Genomic DNA, 26,745 nt, shown 5'->3' on the forward strand with positions numbered 1-26,745 from the left:
GTTTTTATGTCAGGCTACATTGATGAACTGCTCTGTGCTGTAGGGATATGTTGCCTGCTGCTGAGCATTTTGTGGCTAAAACAATTATTTTTACATCAACTTCTAAGTTTTGTGAAACTTCTGTTAAAATCATTTTAAGGCTCAGAATCAGTCCAGAACTGATCCACAATGTCAGGAGAGAAAGACTCACCTGGTATGAATTGCATTTTTAGTTAGTGGAGTTACTGTTAAGAGAAATGTATTTAATCAAAGAATGTCATGAATATGTTTAGGGCTGCACCGATTCCAGTTTTCTGGTCAATACCTGGTTACCGATCTTTATAAAGCTTGACCTGGAGATTTTGATTTTGGCAGATATATATATTTTTTTGTCTGAAATGTCGCTATAGCAAAAAAGTGCACTTCCTACTGCATTAGCAGCAGTAGGAAGTGGCAGTTATTTTCAGGTGAAGGACAATAGGTGCATGGAGGTAGTGACTGACTTCACTGCTCTCCCTATGCATTGCTATGGGCAGGCCCCAATTAGAAATAATCAATGTATTGTCCCCCTGACAAACCTGTCCCCCTGGTAGTTATGCATGGTAAACTGAACCGGGGAAATAGCACCGCCCCCTTCTCCTATCCCGTGTATTAAAACGAGCGCTCCCAAGAGGAGTAACTGTTACGTTGTGCAAGACTGGAGTAAATAACAGACACTGAAACCTGAAGGATTCAAAAGAAAAGACCTGACTGCTCCTGTCTCCTGAATACAGGCGCGTTGTTGTAAAGGTATGTGTGTTTTGGGTTAACTATAGCAGCGTTATCTCTTAAAATGTAGGAAACAACACAGAGTTACAGCTCTTCTGATTTAAAGTTTTAAAAGATTCATATTTGTAACACTGTAAACCTTTAGTTATGATAACATATCAACCAGTTTCAATGTTTAAATCTCGAATCAGATTTGTGTTAATTTATAATTTTCCAATAACTTCTCTCCTTCTCACAAACTCAGTTCAGGAAGGATGTCCAACCTATTTTGTCTGCTGACCCCTGAAAAAGATTCAGGTAATGTGCCAAAGCTTTATTTATAGCTTTTTATTTATTATTTTTAGACATTTTTTCGTTCAGACAGAACTGGCTGGCTGTGGTCTTAGAAGCCATCCAAAAGACCTTTATTGCAACAATACGATCTTTCTTTCTCAGTTCCTCTGAAGAGCATTGATGTTCTGCTGGAGGTGAAGGACCATGTAGCTACTCTGGTCTCCACTCTGAACTTCGAGAATAAGGAGGACAAACCTCTGGAGACCGTTTTTGTCTTCCCTCTGCCTGGAGATGCTGCCGTGTGTCATTTCAGTGCTCAGATTGGAGAAACACACATTGAAGCTGAGGTGATGGACAGACAGCAGGTGAGCTGGACTCAAATGTCCTCTCTAAAAAGGAGCCAAATCACAGTGAAGTGGACATTGCCGACATGTTTCTTGTGGACTCCAGGCTCGGCAGGTGTATGAGGACGCTGTGAGCTCTGGTCAGAAGGTATTCGAATTGGAGGAGAGTGAGCAGAGTCCAGATATCTTCTCTCTGACTGTGGGCAATCTGCCTCCAGGAGAGAGCGCCTCCATCAGGCTGGAGTACGTCACTGAGCTGGCTGTGCAGGCTGATGATGGGTTGAGGTTTTGTCTGCCTGTTGTTCTCAACCCTCGATACCAACCTCAGGGTAGGAAAACAATCAGAAATCAACTTGATAATAAAAATGCTAAACTTCACACAGTTGCTGCTGTCATCCATTATAAAGAAAATGTTGGGTGATGAGGCCACATTTGAGCTTTATTTTAGGAATAAATGGCTAATTTTTCATCTTGGTGTGAATTCTAACACATTACTGGAGTGCTTAATGAACAAACAATAAATCCTGAAGTCTTTTTTTTTTTGGGAATTTCTACCTATAGCTAAGTTTGGGGCCATAAAGTGATTGAAATTTCCACTGTGTGTAGTGTTCAGCTTTATTACGCAACACAAAGCAGTAATTTCCTGTTATTGCAGAATAGCTCCAAACAAATGTCGCAAGTATGAAATATTTGCAGAACATAATGTCAACAAACTGAGCCAAGTTACTTAATTCTTTCTTCTGTTCAAGAAAGACAAACAGTTGAAACCAGAAGTTTACATTCACTGAAGAAAAAGGCACATGTACCTTTTTTCACTGCCTGAAGTTGCATCCAACCAAACTTCTCTTTGCTTTAGGTTAGCTGGAATTACAAAAATTATTTCTATTTGCCTAATGCCACAATAATGAGATGAAGGATATATAGTCGATTTTTGTAAATTTGTATTAATGTCTTCAGAATCAGAAGTTAACATACAGAATGACTGCTATTTCCCAAGTGATGAAATCATTACTTTGGAAACCCTGGGTTAATTGGAGGCACACCCATGAATGTATTTTAGTCAGTTTCTGATTGTAGAAGCTGTGATGTAACATGCAGAGTATGCCAACTCTCGTTGAAACTTCTATCCTGTTTAATTTGACAAACTACATCAACTTGATGATAAAAGTGTGCTTTTCTTTTTCTAAACCTTCAAAGATCAAAATATTTTGCAGCTGAATTGTACAAGATAAATGTTACATTAAAGGTGGATAAACACTATTAAAACATACTGGACGTCTATTCTGTCTTGTGTGTCCAGGTAGTGAAGGTCCTAGTGTGCAGGTGACCTCAGTTCCAGCCTCTCTGGTGCCCTACAGTCTGTCCTTTTTGGCCAGAGTGTCCTCTCCTCGTCCAATCTCTAAAATAGAGTCCAGTTGTCTTCTGGAGCCTCTTCAGTATCTCAACGTTGATCAAACTCAGGCCACGGTGGGTAGAGAGCTGATGATACTGCTGGGCGTGATTGGTACATACAAGATAAATCATTTTAATCCTGTTTTTGTGTTTATGAACTATAGGTGAAGTTGGCTACAGGACACAAGTTTGACAGAGACATTGAGATACTGATTTATTACAAAGATGCCCACCGGCCCTCTGCTGTGGTGGAGGCAGGACAGGCCTCTGCTAAACCTGGTGGGTAGAGATAGTTTATGATTTGTTTTTCCTTTTTGCAAGATTAGGAGATGTTTCATCTCTTTTAAAACAGCTTAGAAATATTGTAAAAAGGTTTGTAGCCACCCATCTTTGTAATTACTTGTGCTCTAAATCACAAGTATGAGGAACACTTTTTATGCTGCATGTATTAGAATCTTCAGAGTTGGCATTACTGTTTGACAGTCCACTACGATGTCAATTATCTGTTTCCCCTGGTCAAGTGAAAGAGCAAGCATGAACAATGACACTACTGTGACCCCTGTCTTTCTTGCTAATTGTGTCACTGTTAAAGTTTTATTGTCAGAAAAAAAATCTTAATATGAAGTCTTCATTCTGGAATCTTAAGTTGAGTTTTAAAGAGGGTGTGTCTGCATGGATAATGACTCCTAGAAAGTAACAAACTTTCATGTACAGATCATAAATAAACGTCACTAATAACGTGCTGTGCCAGGTTTTGATAATAATCTAATTCACATTTGCAGAGTAGACCAAAAAACTGGTCAAAGAAAACAAATTCTGAGTCAAAACGCGATAAGTTGAATTCCCACTTCTAGTTTTAGTGATTGCACAGATTTATTAAAATCAGACATTACAAAAATAAATAAATAAAAAAAAAACAGTATTTAGACAAAAAAGTAGAACTTAAGCCTCACCTATGTTGCAAATGTGAACTTGCATGTTTGAGTGGGAAAACAATCCAAACTAGCTAATGTGAGGCTTAACAATTAGGCACAAAACCTAAAGATCAATAGACTTGGATCCGTTACTAGAATTGTGACTGGGAAAATGAATTATGATGGTGTTTTTTAAACTAAATGCTTACTTTGTCCATGATGTTGACGAGCTGTATACAATCACAGGAGGAATCGCAAACTTGTGATGGTATGTTGCATTCACATTTGTTTCAGGCTCTCTGATGCGTGATCCAGTGATAATGGTGAGCCTGTATCCTGAATTTCCAGAATCTGTGATGTCTAATTTCACCTACTGTGGAGAGTTTGTGTTATTACTGGATCGATCAGGGAGCATGGATTTCCCAACGTATTGCGGAAGTCGTCAGAGTCGCATAGCAAGTGCCAAGGTCATCTTTTAGAAGAACCATTTTATGATTTATGGCCCTCTTGTCATATCGTGGCATTTACGTTCTTTTCTTTTTCCTTGAAGGATACTCTGATGCTCCTGTTGAAGAGTTTACCCAGGGGCTGCTATTTTAATATTTATGGTTTTGGAGATCATTATGAACAAGTCTTCTCGTAAGTTTGAACAGTGCATACAGCACTACTTCTATTGATTCCCCTGCTAAACATTCACCAAAAACCTTAAGATTAAGAAAAAAAAGGTATATGTGGTGGCAAAATCTCCACTTTAGTTCAACTACATGTATTTAGTTTGGAGAAACTCTTATGTTAAGAAACGATAGCCACATTTATTGACATTTCTGCAGTTAATACTTTTCACAACCTGCATTCAGTGTACCAGTAGGACTTCATATTCTTTGGGTATATATGTTTAATATTTTATTTTTAAGTGTGTGTGTGACATTGCACACATAACTGTAATTAGATTATTTTATTTTAAGGCTTTTTACACATCTTTACCAGGGGGACACAATAGATGCACAAAGAGTTTAATATGGACTTTCATAGATAATCTGATTCAATAGGTCTACAGACTTGCAGTAAGTGTGCACTGTTTCTCCAACAGCAAAAGCGCCAAGTACAATCAGAAGAACCTCAAACGGGCTATGAAAAAAGTTGAGGAGATGGGCGCTAATTTGGGAGGATCCGAGATCCTGGAGCCTCTGCGACAAATTTACAGACAGCCCTGTATCCCTAACCATCCCAGACAAGTAATGCACAAACACACATGATGCAGGAAGCTGACACTGGCAGGAAAACTTAAGCCTAACACAGTTCACAGTTACTGCAGGGGTTAGGAGTTTTTACATTTCAACTCTTTAAAGTATTTATGTTTATTTGATCAAAAAATGTATGTAAATAATTGGCAGGGGGAAAGAAAGGTGAGATCTAAAATAGTGAAGTCATAATATAATGCAATGGTATTATTCATATTTTTCTATTTAACTCCTTAAACATTGCTGAGATTAAGCCATTAATTGGATTATGTCGTTTATATTTAGATTTATGACTAAGCTTTTAATGTGTTTAGATAAGTTTAAATTCTGAGTTTATTAAAACATTCAAATTTCAGTGTGGTCAACATCTGTTGGGATTTCATTTATTACACACACACTTTAATCTAAAGTGTAGATTTGTAGCTTAAATCTGAGATGTCAAAGTCCATAGTAGGCAGGTTGAAAGCTCAAAAGACATTAGAGGGAAACTCTGTGCAGTTTGTTTAGACTTTCTCACAGCCTGAATGAACTGCAGACATGTTGTAGAAAATGAAGTTGTCTTTTAAAGTATTGCCTTTGTTTCCTCTCTCTTCTTACTAAATTGCCTCTCTGATGCTAAAACAGATCACTTTAAATCGGTAAAAACAGCAGTGTTATCATCAGCTTATCAAGCTGAAAATTTGCCAGATCCAGTATTCTTGTATTATGTCTTTCATCTGAAAACAGTTTTTCCTCCCTACAGGTTACAATTTTAAATAATTTCTCCTTATTTTTAGCTCTTTGTCTTTACTGATGGTGAGGTGGATTACACAAAAGCTGTTCTGGATGAGGTAAAGAAATACTCTGAATTTCACAGGTAAACACCACTGCAATACAATAGTGTCCAGCTCTGGACACCAGTCTAAATGTTATGTGTTGTAAAATGTGGCAAATTTTACAAATGTGTAGAAAGCTTATGCTTCTGTACTCCAGGTGTTTCTCTTTTGGGATTGGAGAAGGTGCCAGTTCTGAACTTATCAATGGGATGGCCAGAGAGGGAGGAGGACACGCTCAGTTCATCATAGGGAAAGAAAGGATGCAACCAAAAGTGAGATATAACTTAAAAAGATTTGCATGTTTTACTTTTTGCATTAAGAATAATTTAATTTAATTCAGTCAGTCGTGTGTTTTTCCTTATTTAGGCAACTTCCGTGCATTAACAAATGCAGAACACTAAAAATGCAAATGGAAAACAGAAAAAAAAAAAAAAAAACTTTGATGAACTCCGAACAATACAAAACAAATTAGTAGCATCAGTTTAAATAATAAATTTTAATGATTACATTAATGATCATTTTTTGGAAACGACTTCAGTTTTAATTTTTAAGTTTGTGTTTAATTTCACAAGTCAGGAGCACGCACAGACAGAAATGTTTTTTCCCAGAAAAGTCACACAGTTCAACCCAGATATTTACACACACTGAAAAAAAAAGACAAGTAATACTAAAAAAACCCCCAAAATACTTAAGTTCTGAAAATCTATTGAAATGTTTAAATTCTGTTATTTTGTTTCGCAAGAGAGCTAAAGTGACGCCATCAGAGCCTTTCCGGTAACCTGAATTTAGTTTTCAAAATGATATTCTCTCACTATTCATGTTCACAGTTTAGATATGATAAAGTTATTGAGAGAAAGTTAAAATTTCTCCTCAGGTGATGCAGTCCCTGAGATTCGCCTTGCAGCCGCTCGTCACTGACATTTCATTGTTGTGGGATTTACCGGAGGGTGTTTCTGCCACCGCTCTGTCTCTACCACTTACAGCACTTTTCCAGGGTCAGAGGTCACTGATTTTTGCTCAACTCACCGGAGAGGCAAGCAGCAACACAGTTCTGGGATTGACTATAAATGTACTTCTCTTTTGGTGTACAATCAAAGTAACAGATGGATTTCCTTTGTGCTTTCTCAGTATTCTGAAGCAGCTGATGGCTGTTTGACGGTGAGGTTTACCACAGCAGGTCATCCATGCCAGAACCAGCTGCACTTCTCTTTACAGCCTGCATGTCATCTAGACTTTGATCAGAAAGAAGATTTGCCATTCACTTGGTAGTGTATTAACAACTCTGGTGATAAAATGTTATGTTTAAAAAGTAATGGTTGCTTTTCATTTAAATTTAGACCGAAAAATACACCTGGAGCTATATTTTTCCCTCTGTGTAAGGGGAAATATTTTATTTATTATTTGCTTTGTTGCCGCGCAGCTCCACAATCCACAGGCTGGCTGCTCGTAATCTCATCCGCTCCCTGGAGCAGGAGCACAGGGAGCATTGGCTGCAGCCTGAAAGAATAGAGAAGGTGGTGGACCTTTGTGTCCAGTCTGGAGTCAGCAGCATCTTCACCGCCTTCATTGCCGTCAACAAAAGCAATGAGGAACCTGTTCAAGGTCCGCTGATCTACAGGGAGAATCCTACATACAGTGAGTTATTTTACATGTGGCTCAATCTGAAAAGAGGCATTGTTTTTAATGGTTGCATGTTGTGTGTTGAGTACATAATTCTGATCAGAGGTCCTTTTGTTGGTACTTCCTGTTTTATGGCTGGAATGTAATGTTTTTTTCATCTAATGATGTATAACTCTGTACTGTTTTCTGGTACAGTGCCAGTGCTACGTGACTATGGTCTGTTTCATGGTTTAGGGGGTCAAACAAACAGTAAGTTTAAACCTGTTTTGACATTTTAACTGTTTTTTAAGAGATCAGACTAAGTTTACGGAGCCCCCTGGGGGACATGGGAATTTTTTTTCTTTTCCGTCCCCTCGCAAAACCGTAAGACAGCGTGGGAATGTTAAACATTTTTTTTAATTATTATTATTAGTTATGTGATAGAACACAATGACTTTTAAATAATGTATTCTTTACGGAGAATAAATTATTTACGGAGCGCCCTGGGGGGCATGGAATTTTTTTTTATTTTTTATTTTCCGTCCCCTCGCAAAACCGTAAGACAGCGTGGGAATGTTAAATAATTTTTTCATTATTATTATTTATGTGATAAAACACAATGACTTTTAAATAATTTATTCTTTCTTTAGTTTTCAGACGCATTTGCTCGTCCATCAGAAAAAGAACATCAGCTAGTAAGTTCGGTAAGCAACAAGCCCTGACATTTCTTCCTTTATATGGGATGGCCTGTATGTATTGTCACATTTTGGCCTGTAGAGGGCACTGTTGGATATCTATCTGGCCCGTGGGAGATTGGCTGGATTACTCATTATACTGTTTCACCTTGCTAATTTATTATTTTTTATTTTATTTAGAAAGACAAGTTTCAATCACATACAATAATTATAGCGTTACCCATTTGAGGTCGTACATGTGGTGAAAGCATGGAATCCAGGTGGTTTTGTCCATATTGCCTTTCTGGTATTTTTTAACAGTTTTAGTTGTAAACGGTAATAAATTTGAACAAAATTGTACACACACAAAAAAATAAAAAATAAAATAAAATAATAATAATAATAATAAAAAATAAAAAATAACTAAAAATTGGGAATCGCACCACTTCAAGCAATAGAAGATCTCAAGAATATTGAATGGTAGCACACATAATTCACAAGAACAATCAAGTGAAGTCTGATCTGACTGGTTTTACATACTCAGTCCATTTGGTCCAGATCTTATAAAATTTACCTTTTTCAAGTTGAAGGGAGAAAGAAATTCTTTCCATAACATAAATCCGATAAACTATTTCAATCCATTCATCCACAGTAGGTGAGTCCGGTTTCAGCCATTTCCTGGTGATGCATTTCTTACTGGCTGCCAGTAGGATAGCCAGCAGCTTTTTGTCTGAATTGGTCCAATTGTCCAACCGCAAGTTGCCCAGATACATTGTTTCACATTTAAATGGAATGTTCACATTAAATATATTTTCAATGTGTTTATGGAGCTCTTCCCAATATGGTCTTATTACCTGGCAGTCAATTCATCAAATGTGTCATTATCTTTATATTTACAAACATACTTTTTTTATTTATTTAAAAATTATGAGTAAAGAATTTATTTTTTAAAATCTATTTCTTATCTTCAGGAAAAGCTTGGAAAAAGAATCTATTTTCAGGTAAGCAACATATTTTTGACTCAAGAAACATACAGATATCAGATGTTTATTTAACATGGTTCAAAAATAATATATATTCAACATGTGGTTTTATTTGTCACTTTGTGCTTGCTTGTATTTATCTCTCTGAATGCATGAAGTAATCACCCGAAAGGCTCGTATAAATGTTCAAAGACATTGCCACATTCCCCCTATTTGTCTTTTTTTTGTTTGTTTTTTTTACAAATGAGTAAAAAGCCATGAAATAACTGCGTCTCTTTTTCTGTATAAGCACTCGAACCTACACCTGCGTACTTGAACTGAAAAATCTAGAAAAATCCACCCCTTAGTTTAGGCAACTATTTATTGAGATTGGAGGTAAAAAGTCCCACAATAACAAGTAATTTTGTTTTGACAATGACAGCAAAGGGCTCAGTATGTTTTTCAACCATGCATTGTAAGCATACATGTGTGTTTTGTGTGTGTGTGTGTGTATATATGTATATATATATATATATATATATATATATATTATATATATATATATATATATATATATATATATATATATATATATATATATAATTTTTGTTCGTTTGTTTTAAGTGTTTGATGTTATAAATGCAATTTGCATTTACAATTTTAATTCTATACTAGCAAGCAGCAGGATGGATCTGTCTTTTTAACGGCAGTCTGCATTATCGTATTTTCAAATTTATGCAAACATGTTTAAGGTGTTGTATTTGTGATTTCAACTTTTGATATTCTCTTCAAAAACGTCTGTTTGTGATAAAGGAGACTGTGAGCCCACAAAGCCAGCCAGAGATCCACTGCTGGAGCTCGTTTCGCTGCAGGATGCCTCTGGCTGCTGGCTGCTTGATCCATGTTTGGCTGCTGCTCTTGGCAAAAGCATCGAGGAGTTGGTAAAAACAAGGCCTTCATCGGTGGGTTGGCATCACGTAAAAAATGAGCTATATTTGAGCAGCAAAATGAAGCATGAAATTTGACAGCAAAAACATGAGGAAAAGAACATAACATGAACTTAAAATCACAGAGAAAACAGATTCCATATTAGATTTTCTTTTATTTTTCCAACATCTTTTTTCTTTTATTTTGGTGAACTAGGCCGAAAGGAAAGTGTGGGGCACCATTTTGGCTCTAATTTGGCTTCATGGATATCAAAAAGATGTGAAGGTTGAATGGGAACTTCTTGCTATGAAGGCTGCATCGTGGCTCAGAGCTGAGAAAGGTAATCACTGTCCTTAAATGTAAACACCAGATTAAGTTTCTTTCTTGGCACACCTGCACTGATGTTTGACCTTATTGAGACATTAATTTATGTTTTCTTTCCTCAGCTGTTTGCGTGACAGTGTGTGTGGAAGCTGGAAATGTCCTGTTGGGTTGTAATGTGACCACTGATGCTCTGGGACTCTGAGGTTGCTGTATTATTTGTCCCAGTGAAGGGAACCCTGTAATTCTGTTACAAAAAAAACCTACAGAAACAAACTCACTCAATCCACAGACACCCAAATACCTCCACACTCCTATTCAACTGACAGTTGCGCAGTCCCTTAAAGTTGTTTTATATAAAATTAAATGACGATTCAAATGCTCCACCTATAACTAAGCTTAATTTCTTTGCTTTACTTTCCCTCTCAACTTTTCCTGCACCACTAGATGAATTTCAAGTCATATTTCTGAGGTTGCAGTTAGGTCATCCAACTCCAGTCATTCAGATCTCAACTTCCCTCTGTCATCTCTGTAGTCCTTTGGCCCCTCCTCTTCATCCCTTTCTTCCTCCCCACAGGACATAGTTCATAAATTTAACACCTGATTTCATAATTTTGCAACTGGCACCCAGTTGTACCTCTCTAGTAAATCTAGTAAATCAATTCTTCCAGCCTCATCTTTTTCCAACTGCCTATCTAAAGTAAAATCTTGGTTCACTTCAAACTTAATGATGATAAAACTGAAATTCTCCCCGTTGGTACGAAGTTTAAATGATCAAAAGCTAACAAAATCTCTCTCACCAGCAACAGAGAGATTTTGATCTCTATGTTGAGGGAAACCTGAGGGGAAAATAACTCTCCCCTCAGGTTAAGAGTCTGGGTGTCATCCTTGACAGCACATTATCTTTCCAATCTCATGTTAATAATCTTGCATGTTTCTATCTCTGAAACATAAATCACCGCCACACCTCCCTTTACTCTGATACTGCACCTGTCTCAGATGCAAAGGACAAAACACTTTATATAATCATTACAATATTGGTTATTGTTATCAAAAGGTTTTCTAATATTTTGCATAGATCAACTATGTTCACATTTACTTAGTTTTTTTATTCTATTTTGTATTGTCTGTGCTATTATTGTGAAGTGAAAAATGTATTATCTTGGTTTACCTGTGTGTCCATCTTTAATTATTCTGCAGCTCATTATTGATTTCATTGGTTTGTATTCACAATGTAATTAGAAAAAAAAGAGAACCTAAACTGCATAATTTATTAGCAATGAAAAATTCTGTCTCTAAAATCTTTTTCTTCAAAGCAGGTCTACCTGTCATGTACTTTTTTTTGTAAAGTGTGCAGTGACTCGTAAAATCAGAAACAACATGTCCCAGCGTCTGAGATAGCTTTCTTTGTACTTTCTCTCAGATTTCTTTTCTTTGAAACATTGACTTTGAACTTTATTTGCATACAATGGAACAAGAGCCAGAAACATTTGAAATATGTTTTACTGACATAAACCAGAGTCCAGCCCCCCTCTGTTTGGGTTTTAGGCGACTCAACCAGATCCTGAGTGACGAGACTCATGAAGGTTGGCTATAGCATTCACATCACCTGATTTCAAAATGATAGGAGTTTCTATTTTATTATTTTTGTACCTTCTCCTTTGAACTTGGATTCTCGGGATCAATAATGAATTATAAATTTAAAGCAAGATGACGAATGATTTAGCCAAAAGGTAGACACAACCAAATGTCTATCTTTGACATCTTAATCAAGATCACTATTGCATCTTGATCTTGATTACAAATATGTCATCATTATAATAATGATAGTTCATACTATTAACTAAACCTTGCAACTGAGCAATAGTTGGACTCTATAGAGAAAAGAAAACACAAAGGAGCCTGCTGGAACATCCTCCTACACAAGGTCATTGCTGCAGAATCTGGAGCAGTAAAGCTACAGCTCTGATAAACACATTTATTGAGCAACACAACATGAGACAAGAAAACTTTATATTTCACAAGTTGAAATACTGCACACTTAAATTATGTAGATTTTATATCATGCTTTGGTAGAGGAGTTGTATTAGGAAGGCAACATTTTCTGTTGAGGAGTAAGTTTCGTGTCACTAGTTATCTTTTTAGCAGTCCTCCGTGATATTAAATGGTGCCATAAAAGGTCCAGATTGTAAAATGTAAAGGATGGAAGAGGAAAAGTGCATACTAATACAAAGCTTTAATACAAAATGTTAACATGCATCAGCCATTACTGCATTTTATTCCGAATCAAAATCAAAGTTAATTTTCTGCATTTTGAATGGAGGGTATTTACAAAAGTATGGGCTCACCCAGGGTGCCATTATTTCAACAAACAGCAGTTTTATATGATTTGTGAAACTGCGTCTCAGGTTCACACTGAATGGTCTGAAAAATGAAAATATCCAGCAAGCAGTAGTTGTGTGATTGAAAATTTTATTGGTGCTAGAAAAGATGCTGGAAAGACAACAGAAACTAAAACGACAAATGTTGCTTCCTCTAATGACCTTTGATCCCAGTATTTTAAATGCAACTAGTCAGGTGGAAAATGGGTAGTGCTGCTGTCAGATACTTTTGGAGACCTTACTGTCAACTGAAGTTGTGAAGGCAAGATGGTACTTGCAGTGTTGTATGATTATGTCAAGAAAAACTAACTGCATGAAAGAAAGGCCTATAAATAATTGGGCATATAGGCTATGACAGGTGCCATCAGCTTGCCCTGACTAATCTTCTGACACATCACTTGTTAGTACGACAGATTTGGGCCTATGGGGGAGACATGTTACTATGGCAGACACCATGCAGCAGTGATACCAGCTGTCACAATCCAACACCTGCCAACACTCCTGTGGTTTGGATCATAAAAATAGTTCTTCAATCTGTACAAGTAATGTATGGTTTGGGTATTCTCCTTTCTTTAATGTAAGACCTTTCATTCAGAGGAGTTTGAGTTCATGTCCTCTGCAAACGTGGGATCTGAAACATTATTGACTCAAACAAAACAAATGATTTCACTGTTCAGCAACATGATGTTCTGTGTGTTGACTGCTCTCTGTGTGCATATACGCTACCATACAGGCTCCAAATGGTCACTGCAGCTAATTTTATCTGAACCTTTGGCAGAACTCAAGCCAGCACTTTTTAAACCGGTTTCCAAGACAACGCCAACCGGTTGGACCAATTAGAACAAAGGAGACCTAAGAATTAAGCTGTGTGGAAATCAAGGGAAAAGCATTCTCAAAATTAATTCAACAAATAAAAACAGTGTGCCTTGCACAAAGAATGACCAACACTGTGAGTACTCACCTGGTCTGCTTTTCGCTATTAATTAAGCAACAAAGATTTCATTAAACCCGCTATCCGCTCTTGCTTTTTCTCTCTCAGTCAGACTTCTCTGTCCATGTGTGTTGCTAGAGCTGCAGGCAAAAAAAAAACAACAAAAAAATCATCAGAATCAATAAGAAACAGTTTAAAGGGGCTGATGTTTTTCTGTTTAGAACCATTAATGGAAAGCTGCAGCCTCTGAGCTGCACATCAGTCACATACCGCACACATGCATCTATATGTGCAGCTGAATTGATAGCTTTTGTATTGCAAAAGGGAATCCACTTTATTGAATAAAACACAACCATTATCCCATAGTGTTCGCTACTTGAGTGTGTGTGCCACTGACCCTGTGTGTTAGATATCAGAATCACTGACCTTTAGACTAAACCCTTCCAGCACAAATCTTCTGAGGTTAAAGCAGCGAATTCACCAATCCTGAAGAAAGTCACATCATGTTCATTGTGTATGCATGCAATTTAGCATTTTTGGAATATTTTATGTTTATTTACCATCAAAATATGCTAAGCAGATTTTAAAAAAAACATTTTTGTTTTTTTTGTAACTCCCATTGCATAAATCACATGCTATAAATGCATACCATGCCTTAAATTGTATCTATACTGATTCAACATCTCTAAATGTATCCCATTATACCTACATTGTGTTGGTATTTGGTGTTATGGACCATCACACAGTAGTGCAGATTTTTTGAAAAACAGAAAACTGCATGGTTTTAAGCTTTTTTTTCTCCACAATTATGAATCTGAAAAAACATGGAACAGGTTGAGAGAGTGATGTAGTCGTGAGATATGGTTTGTGCAACCAGCCACCTGCAACACTTAAAAACATAAATAAGACGCAGAAAATAAAAAAAAGCAAAAAAACAACAACAAAAAAACAGAATTAAATTTTGAAGCATTTGTTTGGCCAACAGCAGGAGGTTAGTATCTCATGCTTTGAACATTTTACACAGCCCTATTGGCACAGTCACAAACTTACCAAAACAATAGAACATCATGCTGTGACAGTTGTCATTCAGTTCAATGCTGGATAACAGCCAGCTTAAGGCTGGGAAAAAAAACTTGAAAGTAGGGCAAAGGATTACTACTGCCCATTAGGACAGTAATTGAAAACTATGAGCCATAGTACAATGACATGTTTCATATCAAACTGTACTGATGTGCTAGAATGGCAGGAAAAGTCTGGACTTAAATGCAGTGATAAAATTTGACAATTTGCATGTTAGTGTTACCAGGGAGAGAACTGAAACGTGCAGGATGCCGGCCCTCCAGGACCGACTTTGGGCTTAGAGGGTTAAATTAGAATAATTTAAGAACCTGGTTGGGACCACAATAACTCACTGAAACCCTGGAATTTTGTTTTTTTGCCATGTCTGTACATGTACATATAAAGAGGCTAATGTGATCTTTTTGTCTCTGTCAGATATCGATGTGTCTTGTCACAGGTTGTGATATTTAAACTTTTCGGTGCCCTTATCTCCTCCTCCCTCTTTGTTCTTATTTATTTCCTTGTCCACCAACTCTGTTTTGCTCATTTAGTTTGTCCTTTTCTGCCTTTGCCTAAAAACATAACCTGCCCTTTTCTTTTCTCCCAACCTCAGTTTTTTTTTCCTCTGTTTTTCATCATTTGGCCTTAAAAGGCTTTAAAGGAGTTAGGCGTAGCGTTCTCCATGGTAACACTGTCTCCAATTCTTTCGCACACACGTACACACACGCGCGCACGCATACGCATTTTCTCACTGTCTCTCATCTCATGATGCTGCCCTACCCTGGGCTTCAATGCCGTACCCACCCCCTATATGTGCTCCGTTTCCCCTCACTCTCTCTCCCTCTCTCCTCTTGTTTCCCACAGATATACACACTCACCATCTCTTTCTCCTTTTTTCTGCTCTTCTGCTGATGCTGCACCATCCACTGACTGCGAGATGTTCAGTCCAGCTTCTAAAGGATCTGCAGGGGACTCAAGGTAAAGCTTTCACACTTGTTTCCTCTGGAACAGAAATGAAGCAAAGATGTTAATGTTGATTTTTTTTTTTTTTTTTTTTTTTGGTGCTGTTATTGACTAGTGACCACAGCTCAGAGGAAGCCGAGTGACTGATTGAAAGTGTGTGTGCGGGTGTGTGTGCGCGTGCTGACTAGAGTGAAAACTCTCCAGCTGGAGAGGAAGGATTCTGTTGAAGTAGTTGCAGGTTTTCTCTCCCACGTGTGCTCTGAGTCTTTGCACGGTTAAGATTGAATGAAAAATAAACTTAATTCCATCTTAATTTAAGTGAAAAAAATCCTCCAAAACATCTACCTGTGGATTACAGTGTGTGTTTTGCGTGTGTGGTCATGTGTAAGAGTGTGTGTGCAAATGGTTAGAAGTAAAAGCCTCGGGAGTGCAAATTCTCCTGCCCATTGTGCTGCAACAGTGCTGCAATGTCTTCTTACGATGCTCTGGTGGTTTATGACATGGTGTGGGGATGGAGAGGTGGGGGCATGTAGTTATGGCTTTTTGCTCATGTGTTGAGGCGTGTGTGCGTGCGTGTGTGTGTGTGTGAGTGGGTGGGCGGATGAGATTAGTGATTCTTAATATTTTACCAAATCAACCCCAAAACATAACATCAATGTCTTTACAAAATCACATTCAAACACAAGAGAAAAACATGACATGTTTGCATACTGGTGTGTTTTTACATGAGCATGAATTTTCCAGTTGGGTTGCCTCTTTCATGTTAATTTGCACGTACAGCACACTGCGGATGTGCACAAATGTGTGAGTTTCTCCCTAAGGAAATGCAATCTTCACTGGATATTGTGCCTGGGGACAAACACTGAAAGATACTGCTGGTAGTATTCCATTAATGCAATGTGAGGCTCATAACAGCAGACATTAAACATCCTTTAAAATATCTGGGTGAGCTGCAGTCTTGCGAGTTAATTGTTTTCATTAGAGCTGACGGTTTTATTTTATGTCCTCTTGTAATAATTTCAGTAGAGTTTTTAACAACACTGTAATTGTCTTCATGTCATTTAGTATTGTCCACTCACACAGAAGCACCTTAAAGGAAAATTAAATGACAAAAGTCAGAACTGATTAGTTGTTTGTATTAATGAACACATCTGACATAAAGTCTAAAGATTCACAGTGGGAATTATGCACTGGAAATGAAAATTGACTGGAGAAGCAAAAATGTAAAGAAGAGGCATAGTTCAATAATATTCATTTAAATAAAATGTAGAATCAAGTGCAATTTTTCAAAGGATGGAAAATAGGACCCTTCAAATTTCTTTGCAGGCCCCAGTAAAAATGTGAAAAACTTGAATTTGCTGTTTTCTGAGGGAAGAAATACAATGTAATACAGAGGAACGCTTCAAGACAGAAGAGGGAACATGGCCTTTAGGCTAAAACAGCTTACTGTTACACATACAGTCGAGACCAGATTCTTTAAAAGATTAAAAAAGGCAACTTTATTTTCCTTTCTAACTATCTGGCACTAAAACGACTGAAATGTTTTCTTTTCCACACCAGGAAGGATTACCAAAATTATTTCTGTCAAATACCAGAAGATTGAAAGAAATTATGTTTTACAATTTTATTTTCTTTAAATACACAAGTTCATAAGCTTATTAGAAACACACATTGCAATTAGGTCATTTATTTAAGAATATAATTTGCAACTTTACTTGAACACAGTTTTTTTTGTATTATGTTATTTGAGCTAAGATTAGCTCAAATAGTTGTACACAGAGATGCTATTGAAAAAATAAATGAATTACAGAAGAAATACTCTTTCAGGTCACACCTGCACTTCCTTCTACATCTTTTTCTTTATGTTTCTTCCTGTCTGGATTTTTGTACCATCAGTCCTTCTCTGAGCAAACTGATTTGAAATATTTGTATGCAGAAGCAGACTGGGAATGTATATTAATTACCATTTTCTTTAATTACCATTTACTAAAAGTTATCTTAAAACTGCCTAATTAAGCATTTTTCTCTCCTCCTCAAACATAAAAGAACATTTTTTATATTTTAAGCTCTTATTCAGTACAGTCAAGAGAACATAAAGCTTCCAACGTGAAGGTCTCTTGATTTAGCGTTTGCTAATCTCTTACAAACAAATGATAAAGAACTGATCTGAAACCAAGCAGAGCTCACAGTTTCAGATGAGTACTGATTTGACACCAAACCTCCTTAAATGCACAGCCTAAAACTTATTTAATGAGCTTTTTTTTTTTATTTTTTATTTTTTACATAATCTCCTCTGAGCTACATATTCGGTAAAATATAAAGATGTTTTTTAAAAACTGCACACATTTTAAAGAAGTGTGAAGATTTTTTTGTCATCCTGTAAAATAATGATTACCTCATAATCAGGTTAAAAAAAAAGCCAACTGGATTTTATTCAGAGAAAGAGATAGCGTTCTGTGTAAAGAAAGGGTGAATTTTCCATTTTGATTTCTCTAATCTCAACTAAAACTAGATGAGGACAGATTTGTTTGCAGCCATGGTAAAGAAATAGGAAGAAATTTAAACTAAACTCAGTTATATACTTCCTTAAAGTAATAAAATAAAACCAATATTTTAATCTGAATATTTTTTCTTCAGTTATAGAAACAGGATATAACTTTCTTTAAATCACCAGTGTTTTTGTGAATCCTTCCTGTGACACAGAGTTTTCTTCCCTTGTACTCCTCAGCTAACCAGAGAGGTTTTCTACAGGAATGAAATGTTTACTAAAGAGTTTTGTTCATCCAGTGACGACCCATTTTCATTGTGCAGTATGGACCGTTTAAACATGTTCATCTTCATTTTAAATGACAAAAAGTTTTTTTTGTTGTTGTTCATCAGCTCATCTGAACAAATCAAACATTCCTAGTTAATGTCCCAGTGAAGTTGAACAAAATGCACATTTTTAGGTTGTGGTATGACACAAATTGCTTTATTCTGGCACCCAAACAACCAGTTGAAATATGGAAACTGGTTGTCTTCTTTTTTTTTTTTTTTTTTTTTTTTTTTCCTGGAACTGTCTAACAAGAAGCTTTGGAAATGTTCTTCTTTTCTCCCTTCTCGTCCTGGTCAACTCTACAGACCAGTCACTAAAAGAAACGGGTCTCTGTCATATCATGTTTATTTTTCACTGACACAGAAAAACATGGATTAATAATTTCATTATTTCTTCCTGTCTGCATTACAAATTCTTCTTGTTTTTACAAGATGCTAAATGTGTTTCTGATAAGATTTTCTGATCAAATGAGCAGAAATGTTATTTGAAATCCAACCACCTGTTTCAGTTCACTTCACTGGAAATGTAATTTAGGGAAGCCAGGATGCACTAGAAATTATACAATCTGTCACCGTTTTGCTTCAGCACAAAGACAGCTTGTCAATATGCTTATACTGCTGTTATAAAAAATGTCCTGAGCTCAGGCGAGCAGTCTTGAAGTGCAGCCTGAGACCGCTGACTTTGGAGTTTTAATTTAGACATCAAAGTACCTTAATCATCACATCAACCAAAAGAGGCAAAAAAAGAGACACTTGACACAGCAGGGCCTGACTAAAGGGCTTGACAAATTATCGCTCTGCAGAGCCAAGTGGATGACTAGTTCTGTCAGCATCAAGGTGTCCTTTTTGCTGTTCATTCCTGCATGGACAGATAGTGGCTAATCTGCAGCGTTCAGGCTGAATGAAGTCAGGGTTTGTCACATCGACTTAATTGCCTGTTCACAGATGTTGGAATTCAACTAATGTCAAGATATGTTCCTCATTTCCCCTTCTCTGCTTGTCATTATTATTCTCGTTCATAATCTCACGTTTATTTTTTTGTCCCAACTCTGTTTTATTTGTCTACCTGCACTGCAAAGAATTGCCTCCTGCACCAAACGGCGATCCTCCTTCCTTACTTATCGTGATTTACCCGCTTCCTTTGACTTAAATTTAGAATCTAATGAGCTCAATTTTTTTTCCTGCTCCAACTTTTGTAAGGAAATCAATGCAAACTCTGATACAATGACAAATGAGTCCCCCGCTGCAGAAGGGCATTCGCTTGAAACCACCGCAGCGTGTGTTTGGATTTGTGTGTTTTCCATTAAGTGGAAAATGAAATGCTGGGGAGGAAATTGCCTTGTTCTCAGGGTGAACCTGATTAAACAATTTTTCTCTGGACTGAATGCTTCCATGTCCCCAATAGTTGATGTTCCTCATCCAGCGTTTGTGTCACAACGTTTTTGTGTGTTGGCCTCCAAAGCAAGTGCGTAAATTAACTGGATGTTTGACTGATGAATGCAGCCTGGAAGAGTGCAAACTGGTGCATGGGGAGGATAAAGGCAGCTGTGGAAGCCGTGGGTTGAGCAAGTTGCGTGCGTGCGTGTGTGTGTGTGTGTGTGTGCGCATGCATCAATCACAGCGTGTTAATTTTAGTGTGCAAATTTATGTGTGATTATATGAGAACATGAAAGTGCACACACACATCAGAATGAGTGAGTGAAAGCATTTTGAGTGCACAGAAATGTTGGTTGTCTTTAGTTGCACTTATGGATATACACTCATTTGCGTACATGTGTGTGGCTGCGTGTGTGGGTGTGTGTGTGTGTGTGTGAGAGAGAGATCTAGAAGAGTGGGCGTTGGGTGGGATCACTGTCACTTCCATTAAAATCCACCAACAGAGAGAATAACTGTAGGGGCAGATGTAGGGAAATAAAAATAGATTGGAAGGTTTAGACAACACTGGGGACAAGATGATAGAAGAAATGTACAATATCAAGAAGGGAGGATAGGTTAGTTCCGAAGCGTTCTCCCAGATGATTGAGAAATGAGCTCCACACCTCACTCCTGGACTGGGTCATCAGCACAGGTCTCCAAAGATACATCCACACATCTCCTTATTACACTAACCTCTGGTTTTTGAAAGTTTGTTGCCTCTTTGACTTTATACTGGTTTGTTGCCACCAATTTAGTAAAACGGAGTCATTGTCCACTAACATATTCCAGTTAAAGGTTAGATTTTCAAAGGCATCAAAAGGGGAGAATATGTCTTTAGGTAAATTTTGTTTTGGAGAGTCGAACATCTTGCATTAGAAAAACTTGCACATCAACCTGTTTTTTCACACTGAAACATTATGCACACCTCTATGCTGTGGGAATTCTTCTCTCAAGCAGGGACAGAGAAACTGATCATGATGAGAAGGTTGAGCTAAATGCAGTTATCCTGAGAAAAGTGTTAGATTCTGTAAATGTCTATTCCAGAGGAAAGATTCAACTTCCAGCAAGATGGCAATTTTGACATTCAGCCAAAGCCACATGAGATGCTTTATTTTAAAGACTATTCCTGCCCTGCGTTAGAATGGCCCAGTCAAAGTTCAGCTCTAAAATCAGTTGACTATCTGTGGAAAGGATGAAAACTGAAGTTCAAACTGAGATTGGGTGAAGATTAAAACATGCGCATTGGAAAGGTGCAGCTGGAGTTCAAGTCACACTTTACAGATCTTTATTTTTAAAGGAAAATGTTACAACCTCATTTTTCCTCTACCTCACAACTGTGACTGAAACATTGAATTTTGTGATTGTAGCATGACCAAATGTAGAAAAGTTAAAGTATTTTGACATTTTTGCATTTGTTCTGTATTTGGTGAGAATGATTTTTGATGGTATTTACACAATTTCAAATAAAATATCTTTCTTTTGTTTATTTCTTTGCTTTAATGTGATATACTCTTGTTTATGCCCCCCATTCTGAATTGTGGCTCCATCCTGCTGACTATATTAGTCCTTAAGCTCTTGGGAAACTGATTATTACAGGTTACGCCTCGTAGGTAAAAAAGAGAGAATAAAGTTCATATTGCAGGCTAGAAATAGTAACAGTGAAAATATTTCAGCACAAAATATAGAACAAGGGTATATTATTTTATAAGAACAACAGTTCAGCAGCTGAGAGAAACAGTTCAGCAGTTTAAGAGTCTGGCTGATTTGGCACCAAGGTGATTTCCTATGAACAGATACGAGTTTGAATCAATAGTTTTTCTATTCTTGTGTGCTGGATCTTTATGCCACTGACACAGATTAGTGGATTACATGATAAGAAACGCCAGGACACTTGTGGTGTAAAATATGTGATATTCGTTCGGCTGTCAGGTTTGCTCCCTCTGTGCTGCTTATCTGTGTGCATCCCCGTTGGTGTCGTGATCGATGGTGATGGATGTTGATGAGACAGGAGCCATTAAAGCAGAGCATCAGCTCCGTCTTTATTTCAGCAGCCCTCCTGGAAAACCTCATATAGTCGAGTAACGTATTAGAAACAGAAGGGAGAGACAGGGAGGCAGAGGAGCAATAAATGAAGGCAGAAAAAAACACTCTCTCTCTCATCTTTGCAAGTTTATGTCACCCAGCGGGACTCAGTCTAATGGTTAAATGCATTACAACATGGTGAGAGGAGAAAGGGAATACTTGGGGAGACATTGGGAAAGGGGCGGGGGGGAAAGTAATAAAGATGGCAACATCACGACTAGGATGGAGTCTCATGGCCACTGGTGACAGAAAGTTATTAAGGGAGTGGGAGAGGAATAAAAGCAAAATAAGACAAATGGGAAAAGGAGGAAGCTGAGACGGAGCATGAATTTATGAAGACAAAATATATTAGATTACTGAGCCTGTGGTGGATTTACTTTACATACATAATACACCAGTGCAGGCTTAGTAAAGGTCATGAGCTGTTTGCTCATTACATAAATATCCTCCTGAAAAGTCTTTCTGTTCATTATATATGTACGTGTGTCCCGATAATGATGGATGGGTTCCCACTCCTCTGTTATGCAGTGTAAATGTAAGGAACTATTGATGACATAAGTGTGGTTAATGGTGCAGCAGTCTAATTCCCTCTTCCCATTCAGTGTTAAAGTGAAGACTTTCTCAGTATTTTTCTTTAGGAATCAAAAAAACTGAGACATATCGAATTCAAAAGGTTTTCTGAGAATAAAAAAGGATTTACTTTATGTTATGAATATTATTTTATCCATTTGTACATTGACTCAATTCTTGTGTGTCTATAGGTGATTAAAATAAGAAGCTTTCCTAAAGTGCATACATTTTTAATGCTTTTACATTGCAGTCTGTTTCAGCATAAAACAGATTTATATAAAGTTATGATAAAATTTTAATACTTACACTCAAGTAAATTATGAACATACTGACACTTAAAGACTTGTGAAAAACGATATTATTTTTTGTGCCTTTAAATATTACCTCTTTTTTTTTTTTGTCAGAGTTTATTTCCCACTTTTCTCCACCACCTACACTCACACCTGCACTTGAGCAAGTCAGCACAGAGGAGAGATTAATAAAAACCATTTGTTCAGAAATACCTTTTTTCTGACATCTCACACTCATCACGTCTATTTCTGAATCACAATAAACACAGCAAACCCATTAAACCCGTCTTTGGCTGTGCATCATTAAACTTCAAACAAAGTGCACCATGCAGGCATCATACCAGTCAGTGTATTATTCCATCTGAACGTTGTGAAAAATCAAACCTCATTTGCTTCTTGCAAAGGCCCTGATCACACAGAGCGGTGTTGGCATCAGTGTGTCCTTCTAACAAGCACTTAGCAGAGCAGCAGCCTGCACAGTGACCTGAAGACATTGCCCAACTGGTTGATGTGACGTCACTCGGCCCACTTACCAACACTTGTGGTCACAGAAAATGTGGCGTTTGCTTTGGTGTAAGCGCATGTTTCCCATTTGAGGACAAAGTGAAGAGAGATGATGAATATTCTTTTTTTTTTTTTTAGAACTGTCTTATAAATGAAGATTACAAAGCTGCTACAGTTATCTGAACCAGATTACTGTGGCTGTTTTAAACTCACTGTAATTAGCTAAACTAAGTAAAAATAAGATTTTTTTTTTATTTTTTATCTCAGCAACAGTGTAATGATAAAGCACAATTTCTTATTCTGAAAGAAAAATAAATAGCATTTGTGTCCTTTCTTCCCATAGAGATTAGCTAATCGAGTAATGACTGTGTAGGTCTTATGTTAAACGAGATTCAGTCACTCATGATCAATCCTCAACTATATTTGTTGTATTTCTTTTTACCTTGAGTTCTTATTCTGCTTTCATCGAATATAACACTCGTCTCGACTTACTGGTATTCACAGATGCTGACTGCAGATTCAAGGTTTGTGCATGTCTGTAATTCTTCACTATTGCAAAGGCACTGATCACACAAGACTATTGAATGAATGCATGTAAAAACTGCACACCTATCCCACACTGCTTTGGTTGTTACAGAAATATTTCTAAAGTTGCAAAGAGAAAACCATCTGGATGTGCAGCAGTGATGAATGGCAAAAACAAAAGTTGCATCATGGAATAAATCTATCAATGCAATGCATGTTGTTGAATTGATCCAACGACATGAAACACATATAACGAAATCAAATCTTGATCACAACTACCAGTGTAAGTGTGGTAGTTGTGATCTAGAGCTTTGCAATCATGTTTGTTTGGTCAACTTTGCTGAAATCTGAATGATGGATATGACGCACAACCATGTCACACTCACATACCATGGCTGTCTCAGGAGAGAGTTTTGGAGTGACTTTTTCAGTGACACAAAGAAATGCCTGAATTCATGACAGAAGAAAAAATCAATACTGCACAAGCTGGCAAATTTTGCAGACATTTTCAACATACTGATCAGCCTCAATCTCTCAATTCAAGGTATTTTATTATTTATGTCAGAGACAAAATCACTGCTTTTATGAAGAGAAGAAAGATGCAAGATAGAATAACATAGATGTACAAAGGAATGTCAAAAGGAACCCAGAGTCCCTCTTTGAGCATTTAAACTGTTACTTCACTGATGTCAACACTGATGTCTGGGATTGGGTGCATGATACATTTTCACCAGGTGTGGCAGAAAATGGTAAAGCAGAAGAAGAACAGCTTTTGATGTTATTCTGTGACATAGAACTGAAGACCAGATTCCATCAGGCAAGTCATGTCTCTTTTTCAAATTACTGTCATGGGTTGCTGAGGCTATGCAAATATTGTTCGCCTTTACCTATGTGAATCATCATTTTTAACTCTGACTGTAATGAAGAATAAGTACAGGGCTCATTTACAAGTGGAAGATGATCTGAGCGTCCGTTTGTCATCCAACCCTCCGAGAATAGAGACGCAGTGCTGTGAGAGACAGGCTCATCTTTCACACTTATTCAGGAAGTTATTGAGGTTTGTGATGACTGGATCAGCTGAATGTAATAAAGCCCAAAGCAAACATCTGATGAGGCAAAATAAGTAACATATTGATTGTTTTAACATTAAACCAATTAAAAAGGATTTAAACTGATGGCTAAGAGGACTGAATAGGCTCAATTGAATTGATCCAGTGTTTACTCTGTTAATTTTTGGAAGCTTTAAGATTTGATATTTAAAAAAAAGACACTGAAAATTATAGCCTGAATAATGTGTTAATGTGTTATATCATTTAATTTCTATAAAGTCTAAATTTCTATAAAACATTTGGGGCATTTTTTAGTGGAAAGTCCCTACAGTGAGTACAAAATGCAGCTTAAGGATTGTAAGAGTGTCTTTAGAAAAAGTTTGACAACCCTTTTTGTAAACATATCTTCCACGTATGATGTGTTATCGGTAGCTCCTCCAGAGTTACTAGAGCTACTCTTGGTTGCTTCACTGATTAAAGGTTTGCAGCTTCAGATTGTGAGCATCTGTGTCTTCATAGGTTTGTAGTCAGGCCATACCATTTCAGTTTACAGGTTATTTTATATTATATGAATTATAAGCTAACTCTACTTTAAACATTTTCACATCTTTCTGTCTAACCTGCTGTATTCCTTGGTCTTCATGAAGCTGTGTTTTCACTGATGTTCTCTGAAAAACCTGAGGCTTCACAGAACATCTGGAGTTGCAACAAAAATTACAACAATACTCTTTACTAATAAGGTCTGAAAGCAGTCGGTTACACAGGGCTTTATTTAGAGTTGTCACAATAAACCACATTTGGTTTTAAAGTCTTTTCAATATCCTTTAATAGCTGTGGCATCCCAAAGAAAAGATGCTATAAACTGATAATGTTTAGACAATAACATATTTTAGTGTAACATTTCAAAAACTGTGGCATCATGTAATGCTACCTCCATCTCCAGGGGTTTGTGAAGGATAAGGTCAGTAACCCTTTTAGAGTGTTATTACCATATGAAAGAGTCTCCAATATGCAGCCTGACACCACATAGCAAGACAAGCAACAAACCAAACCCAGAGTATCACTCAGAATACTGATAGAATGGTATCTTACTGCAGTTATATTCTCAATGTCATTTCGCTCATCTATAATATGTGTATGGTAAAAATATTAGGTGTAACTTCATACAAAGTAATGCATCAAACTAGCCCAATACTGCACCATAAATTAAATTCTGAGTAAAGTAATAACACAATAATCTCGGTTGTTTAATGCACCTGTGGTAATGCTGTGTTCCTCTGCTGACGAACTTTTGTGTGTTTTACAATATTATAAGTTGTATATATATTTGAGCAATTTGATGTAGATTTTTACCTGCTTTAGAAAACTTGCTAAAGCAAAATGTTGTAAGATGCCAACCTTTGCAGTTGTGCGCTGTCTGTTGTTATTTACAGTTTAGTCGCAGTGTAGTGTCAACCGATGAAAATGTTCTTACATTTTAAGAGTGAACAAAACCATGATTTCAGAGACATTTAGGTATTGAAACCCTCCATTACCACACAGGATTTCAGGTCTATGTTCCCTGACATTTTCTTTCACAGTTGGACTTTAATGAACATTATCACCTGTAAACCACTAGAGGGAGAGTGAGGTCTACATTCAGATATGTCATTCTCACTTCACAGATATTGTTTTTTTTAAACAGCAGTTTCTCGGTTCTTTGTTTTTATTTCATTTCTTTTGCTCATAATGATATTCACAAACTTAGTGTTAGACTGATTCCTCTGCGTGTGCATGTGCACATCAACCCCACAACACACAAAGATGATGTTCATAAGCAACTACACACATGAATACAAACTCCATGACCTATATATTTCCAGTTTGAATTCTAGTGAAGGTTATCATTAGTGTTGTACTAATGGAAAAATAGAAAACTAATGTGTTTCCTCCATTTTCACACTTAATTTCTG

At 37.0% G+C, this 26,745-nt stretch overlaps 2 protein-coding genes across 7 annotated transcripts in view; both read left to right on the top strand.

Annotated features, from left to right (window-relative positions):
• The first annotated feature begins 691 nt into the window (after nt 1-691).
• LOC129358762 (von Willebrand factor A domain-containing protein 5A-like) lies at nt 692-11,640 on the top strand. The gene is made up of 20 exons (XM_055027890.1): nt 692-768; nt 992-1,044; nt 1,183-1,385; nt 1,471-1,693; nt 2,665-2,831; nt 2,921-3,035; nt 3,965-4,137; nt 4,221-4,309; nt 4,761-4,905; nt 5,688-5,767; nt 5,884-5,998; nt 6,601-6,759; nt 6,855-6,991; nt 7,147-7,361; nt 7,542-7,595; nt 7,976-8,029; nt 8,971-9,000; nt 9,775-9,923; nt 10,105-10,228; nt 10,335-11,640. The coding sequence occupies exons 2-20, from the start codon at nt 1,002-1,004 to the stop codon at nt 10,412-10,414; spliced, it is 2,355 nt and encodes a 784-aa protein (XP_054883865.1). The 5' UTR covers nt 692-768; nt 992-1,001; the 3' UTR covers nt 10,415-11,640.
• Nucleotides 11,641-13,264: 1,624 nt separating this feature from the next.
• Nucleotides 13,265-26,745, top strand: part of LOC129359031 (rap1 GTPase-activating protein 2-like) — an 89,171-nt gene continuing 75,690 nt past the window's right edge. For 3 of the 6 annotated variants that reach the window (XM_055028375.1, XM_055028376.1, XM_055028381.1), the window contains exon 1: nt 14,991-15,558. In XM_055028375.1, coding sequence (XP_054884350.1) covers nt 15,392-15,558 — 167 coding nt within the window. In that variant the 5' untranslated portion in view covers nt 14,991-15,391. Of the gene's footprint in view, nt 13,540-14,990; nt 15,559-26,745 lie in introns of those variants that run through there. The other 3 variants (XM_055028377.1, XM_055028380.1, XM_055028385.1) reach the window with 2 other exon arrangements.

This window comes from Poeciliopsis prolifica, unplaced genomic scaffold (assembly GCF_027474105.1).
Source record: "Poeciliopsis prolifica strain line A6 unplaced genomic scaffold, Auburn_PproV2 SCAFFOLD004, whole genome shotgun sequence".
Classification (NCBI taxonomy): Eukaryota; Metazoa; Chordata; class Actinopteri; order Cyprinodontiformes; family Poeciliidae; genus Poeciliopsis; species Poeciliopsis prolifica.

What these genes read in the sequence shown, in the direction of transcription:
- LOC129358762 (XM_055027890.1), top strand. Translation starts at nt 1,002, where the DNA reads ATGTCCAACCTATTTTGTCTGCTGACCCCTGAAAAAGATTCAG. An exon ending in CATTATGAACAAGTCTTCTC is followed by an intron (nt 4,310 to 4,760) that starts GTAAGTTTGAAC and finishes TTTCTCCAACAG; the next exon opens with CAAAAGCGCCAAGTACAATC. An exon ending in GTGGCTCAGAGCTGAGAAAG is followed by an intron (nt 10,229 to 10,334) that starts GTAATCACTGTC and finishes TTCTTTCCTCAG; the next exon opens with CTGTTTGCGTGACAGTGTGT.